The sequence below is a fragment of the Rosa chinensis genome, chromosome 5, assembly GCF_002994745.2.
Source record: "Rosa chinensis cultivar Old Blush chromosome 5, RchiOBHm-V2, whole genome shotgun sequence".
Classification (NCBI taxonomy): Eukaryota; Viridiplantae; Streptophyta; class Magnoliopsida; order Rosales; family Rosaceae; genus Rosa; species Rosa chinensis.
Genome location: NC_037092.1, coordinates 52,890,464 through 52,896,874, shown reverse-complemented (window position 1 = coordinate 52,896,874; position 6,411 = coordinate 52,890,464). Strand labels below are relative to the sequence as shown.

Below are 6,411 nucleotides of genomic sequence, written 5' to 3'. Positions count from 1 at the left end.
ACACACCAAGCTTTGACAACTGGGTGAGTAACTTAACTGAGCTTGCCTGCTGCCAGTTATTGGGGGGGGGGGGGGGCAATAGATATATTATTGGGCCCCGATAAAATGTTAACACATGTTCAACTAATAACTTAAACTAGACCTTTGAAGTGAATAACTTATGTTTGTGTGTTTATTTAAAACATTGGCTTGTTTACATGGAAATATGAGCTTTTATTGTGGTTTACTGGGGGGCAATAATATTATTATTGGCCCCCAGTAAACACATTATTGGGGACCAATAACTGATAGTTTTTGGTTCTATTATTTGCAGGTGCCCCAGGCAAGCCAAGCGGAAGAGGAACAAAATGAAAGGTTGACAGGGAATATCAAAGAACTAATCAGGGAGATGGAGGCAGCCATTGGCGAGACAAAGCCCTCTAAAGAAATGGAGGTAAAGCTAAGAAGGCTTGTCAAAGCAAACGAGGAACTGAATGCGCTAAACAAAGATCTATGGGCCAAGCTAAAGGTTGCCGATGAGAGGATTAAAGAACTGGAGAATGAAAAGAGGGCAAAAAATAACATCATCAGGGTGTTGTACATCTGGCTTAAAAAGGAGAAAGGAGAGGTCCCCCCACCACAAAGACAGCTTGAGATAGTTCCTTTCACGCCGAAAGTGGCCCCCCAAGATGAAGTTGAGGATGAAAATCCAAACTTTGGACCAAGCGTCGGAGAGGAAATCCATTATGCAGCCAGTGTGGGAAAGTCGACGGACACGGTGACGTCAACATTTCCTATTATAATGGAAGTACCTAAACAATAAGATGAAAGTCGTTTACAACCTGAGCAACCAGAACGTGGGAATCAAGAGGAAGATGAACAGCTCGATAACATCATAAGGATGATTGCTAAGAAAGAAGTGATGACAGTAGTTAGAAAGGAAAAACAGAAAGAAGGGACCCATGCCGAACCTCAAAAACAGAAGAAAACTCCGGAGATACATTCTATAGAGAATAAGCTGCCAAGAAGCCTAGAGAAGAGGAGTGGGAGTATGACACTCCGGAAAAAGCAAAAATGAGGAAGAGAGCTGCACCTAAGAAAGCTGGAATCATGCCGCAAACCCAGAGAAAAATGGAGAACAAGATCAAGATCAAGGGTGTCAAATGCGATAAGCCAACATGGAAGACACTGGACCCAGTAGTGGCAAGGCACTATTGAGATTTCTTCAACGTTGCTGTGAATGACATGTAAGTACACAACCTGGTTCAATATGGTATAACAATTCAATTTCTGTATTTCATACTGATTACATCTGCATTGGAATCAAATGTTTGTGTTTGAACATAACCGAGTACTGGATCAGCAGTGATCTTCTACGACGGATCACCAAGCACGACCTCAGAGTAATCATCCAAGAGGGGGACATCGAAACTGATGTAAGTCTTTCAATGAAAGGTTCCATTTAATGAATTATTGGGTCCCAGTAGAATGATTACTGCCCCCTAATAATATGCGTATTTCATGCAATTTACTTTTATCTTGTTAACTTATACTATTCTGATGAAAAATCCAATGACCCAATTGCAGGTGATCAGCGTTTATATGGACTTGTTGAAGTCTGATGCCGAAAAGAAAAATGCGCAAGTGGGATTTCTCACAGTAGACACAGAGGTAAGTAGCCTAAACCAAACACATTGAGTTTTGTGTTTATTGGAGAGCAATAGTGTATAAAAGGCTGAATTATGGAGTACTTTTGGTTGGTCTGCTGGGGGCAGTAGATTGATTATTGCCCCCTAATAAAGTATTGAATATCTGTCATTTTGTGTTTAAAAGTTGTTCTATTTATTTGTGTTCATTGAATGAAAATCAAGTGGATGTCGGTCTATTGGAGGCCAGTAGGCATAGTATTGCCCCCCAGTAATGTGTTCTTTTGGAGTCAATAATGGATTATTACCCAATAATTTTTAGTTTTAACTTGAAGTAACTTGCTTATGTTGTATATACAGTACTATGCTATCAAGTATGAACATACCAAAGAAAAAGACGAGGATACTAGACCTTTTGAGTGTGGTGTCGAGACAATGATTTATGAACCCCTGTGGTCAATCTTCCGTTTCAAAAAGGTGCTAGTACCAATTCACCACACCACAAGCATGCACTACACCTTGCTGGTAATTGACAATGAAAAAAGGAGCTTCAGTCATATGAATTCATTGAGGCCACCAATCGATGAATTCACCAATGAGGAGAAGTACCACCTGAGTGCAGCAATAGTGGTATTCTCATCATTCCACAAATGCTTGTTTATGTTTTCCATACTGTTCAGCATGCTTTTGTTGAACTAAAATGTTATATCTGCCAAAAAACAGGTAAAGCACATCAAGAAGTTCATACATGCTGTGAACTTGACTAAGATGAGAATACCAAGTGAAATCCAAGATCCAGATGTCACTCGAGAAAAATGCAAAGGCGAAGATGACAAGGAAAACCTAATTATTGTTGAAGAAGCAATGACCAAGAAGGAAAAACAAACCAGGAACTGGATCTTGCAGAATAACATTGTGGAGACAGATTATGAACTCTATGAAGACTTTGACTGCCCGAACAGAAACCATCATCGTAAGTACATTAAACCAAACTATTTGTCGTTATAGTTGGGAAACATTTGTAGTTGCTGACTACATTCCTAAATGCTGCAAAACAATCTCTCTGTTTATTGCCCCCCAAAAAAGCTAACATAAATTATTTTTACGTCTTTACAGTGGTGATTGTGGGCCCTTTATGCTCCATTTCATGGAGAGCATAGTAAATGGCAAAGAACCAACCAAGGAAGGCAGGGACAACATGAGGACAAGATTGCTTGAGAGGTTCATGCACCTTCTATTGGGCAGAAAGTGAGGAGCGAGATTAGAGATAACATATGTACAAATTTAGTTTTCGTATTGGAAGAGTAGGGATTGTAAAGTTATCGTACTAGCCTTATCTTCAAACTATGGTGAAATGAACTGCAGTATTGGATGATATATATACTGAAGCAAGTCCTTTACACAAAACTCCAAAATAGGGTGTTTATTGCCCCCCAATAATCTTTGTAGTTTTGGTCTGAATAGTATTGGGCCCCACTAATATTTAAGAAGATGGCCAGAAGTATCTCAGTTGGTATTTAAATTTGTTGGCAACAGTTGAGAAGGGTTTCAAATCACTAGGAGTCCTTGAATAGATGAAATTACTAGGGGGCAGGAATTTGTTTATTGCCCCCCCCCCCCCTCCCCCCCCCCCCCCCCCCAGAAACCACTTGTAAGCAATAATGACAGCTCAAATCTGTTCGAAATTTAACTTCAACTATCTAAAAGCAATTGTAATAAACCCAAAAGTAAAATTCTGTCATCTGAAAAGAATAATGATTGTTTGAGCCTGAATATACTAGGAGTAGTTGAATTGTTGACATTATTGGGGGGGGGCAATAATCTGTTTATTGTCCCCCCCAGAAACCACCTGTAAGCAATAATTGCAACTCAAACCTGTTCAAAATTTAACTTCAGCTATCTAAAACCAATTTTAATCGACCCAACAATAAAAATCTGACATATGAAAGAAAAATGATTATTTGAGCCAGAATATAAACAATTACTGACCCCCAATAAACCCATTACTGCCCCCCAATAGAAAAAAGTAAAACCTATCAACTCTTTACATAAACATATACTACTGATGAATGAGAGGTTCAGTGCAGCTCAACTTGTTATGAGTGCCCATTTTGCCACAACGGCCACAACGAATCAGCTTCTTTTCAACCTCTCCAACTGACTTGAACCGCTTCACCCTAAGCCTCTCGGGTGGCCTCTTCTCAAGGGGAGGTAATATACATTCAGTAGAAAATTCAGAAGAAGACATATCAACATTGGTTATCGGCCGGATAGGAAAACTGTAGCTCTTCTTGAACATATCAACACGAAAGTACTTGTCAATATAATCATAGACATTTTCAGAGGCAGCTTGTATTGCAGCAAGGCTGTGAGGACAAGGAAAACAATTGATCTGCCATTTCACACATGAACATGAATGATCAGAAATGTTGACTACATAGGAAAAGTCATATCGAACCTCGTAAACTCCAGGGCTAGAATAATGGACACTGAAATGACGAGATTTCTCCATCTGCACCTTCAACCTTTCCTCCATTTTGGGAGTTAGTTCTGTGGTCCAACGTTGTGCCTCATCCCTCCTCTCACCCATCTGCTCCATTTGTTTTATTCTTGTCTGGTCCAGCATACAATAAACTGGCATCAAACGCTCAATTGCAATCCAAGAGTTAAATGATTCAGCAATCCCATTAGCCATAATTTCATATCGGCAGCTAGTATAAAATGCACGGCACCAATTTTCCACAGGGATTTCAGCAAGAAAAGGGTCAATAATATCGGCACCACCAACTGCTCTAAGCAACCACAAATTGAAACGGTATTCCTTCTGAGTAGAGGAATATGCAACCTTAAAAAAGTTCTGCTTAACATCTTCTATCAAGACAGAATTACCATTACCCTTATATTTACCGGCAAGGTTCGCCACCAAATGCTTGTAACAAAACAGATGAGGATTACCAGCAAATACCTTATTGAAAGCACTCAACAATCCAGTACCCCGATCACTAATAAATGTGATGACTCTTCCTTGAGGTTCAAGCAAACTCTTCAAATGCTTGAAAAAGAATGTCTAGTTTGCATCTGTCTCAGAATCACAAAAACATATGGCTAGAGGGTAGAAACCTGCATAAACCAGATCACAGAAAAATTAGTCTACTGGGGGCCAATAATGTTTTTATTGCAGAGCAGTAAACTATCGCAGTGTGGCACTGCACAGCAAAAATGATATCAATAACAATGAAAATAACTAAAACAAGAAATATTAAACACACAAATGAAGAAACTATAACAAAAGCCAATATTACTGGGGCCTAATAATAAAATATTGGGGGGGGGGGGGGGGGGGGCAATAAACTATACAGCTACCTTGATTTCCATTCCTTCCAGTTGCAGAAAGAATCTGACCCTTATAAATGCTTTTACCAAACGTTCCATCAACATACAACACTGGCAAACAGAATTGGAAGCCTTAACACAACCTCCGTAAGCTACGAAAAGCCTCTGAAAACGATTAGTAGATGGGTCAACTTCCAACACAAAAGAAGAGCCCTGGTTACTATTCAAAACAGTTTCCTTATACCAAGATAACTTGATGAACAAGTCTGCATCAGAACCATAAATCGCTTCCTTAGCCCTATGCTTTGCTTTCAAGGCAACCTTGTAGGAAATATCAAACCCATATGTTGATTTGAACTTGCTCATAATCTCCCTTGGCTTCAATGAAAGATTATAGCTAACATCAGCAGCAATGCAAGTCTTGACAACCTTGGATCCCAAAAGCTTGTGCTTTTGAGTCCTAACTACACCCTTGCAAGTGTGAATATTATTCAACTCTGTTATATAAAGGCAACCATTGGTAGATGATGAAAAAGCGCGAATATGCCAATCACAACCTTCGGTTCCAACATTTGCACAGATTGCATGAATAAGGTCCAAATCATTTTTTAGGAATACAAACTCGAAACCAACTACAATTGCATACTGCCTGAGCTTCTCACAGAGCTCGGCAGCACCATGAAACTTATCCCCGACATGATGAATATAAGAACTCCACTCATCAGACAAATACGTCTTGTGAACTTCAGTCCTGAATGCTTCCCCCAAATAATCGTCTTCATCAATAACTTCCTAACAACTATCCACTGAACAAATTCTGCTGCAACTTCCACCAATCTTTAAAACTGAAATCTCAACACAATCTAACTTATGTATTCTAGCAAAGCAAAACTGCATCTGGAAATCACGATCGTTACGAAGAAAACAAACTTCACAACCATGAACTGAATACGGAAGCTCAATAACATCACTTGGCAAAAACTGGAATGTACAGAAAATGTCTTCATACAACTCAGAGTAGCTCATACATTGATTCAAAGGAATCATATAACCTTTGCCAGAGTAAAGGCACCTAACAACCAGAGGATCAGCCATAATCCTGAGAAAAAAACACAGGAGAACGAATCTATTATTGACCCCAAATAAACATATCATTGACCCCTAATAAACAGATTAGTTCCCCCCAATGATTTAATCAAAACTACCAAAACACAATAGAAACAGGACCAAATTACTTTGGAAATAATGAAAAGGATAACTAGACAACAATTACAGCAACTTAATAACACATAAAAAACATTATTGCCCCCCAATAAACAGACTATTGGTCCCCAATAATATAGTCAAAACTACAAAACCAATTCGGAAAATGTAATAAATTGCTATGTACCCAAATAAAAAGATCAGTAAAAAACAATTATAGAGACAAAATATCATTTAACACACATTATTG

At 38.9% G+C, this 6,411-nt stretch overlaps 1 protein-coding gene across 1 annotated transcript; it reads right to left on the bottom strand.

The window, feature by feature from the left end:
- Window positions 1-3,684: 3,684 nt before the first annotated feature.
- Window positions 3,685-6,053, bottom strand: LOC112204003. The gene is made up of 4 exons (XM_024344892.1): window positions 5,889-6,053; window positions 4,989-5,750; window positions 4,780-4,831; window positions 3,685-4,649 (listed from the first exon to the last, which is right to left on the bottom strand). Exons 1-4 carry the CDS (start codon window positions 6,051-6,053, stop codon window positions 3,685-3,687), a joined length of 1,944 nt encoding a protein of 647 aa, XP_024200660.1.
- Window positions 6,054-6,411: the final 358 nt, after the last annotated feature.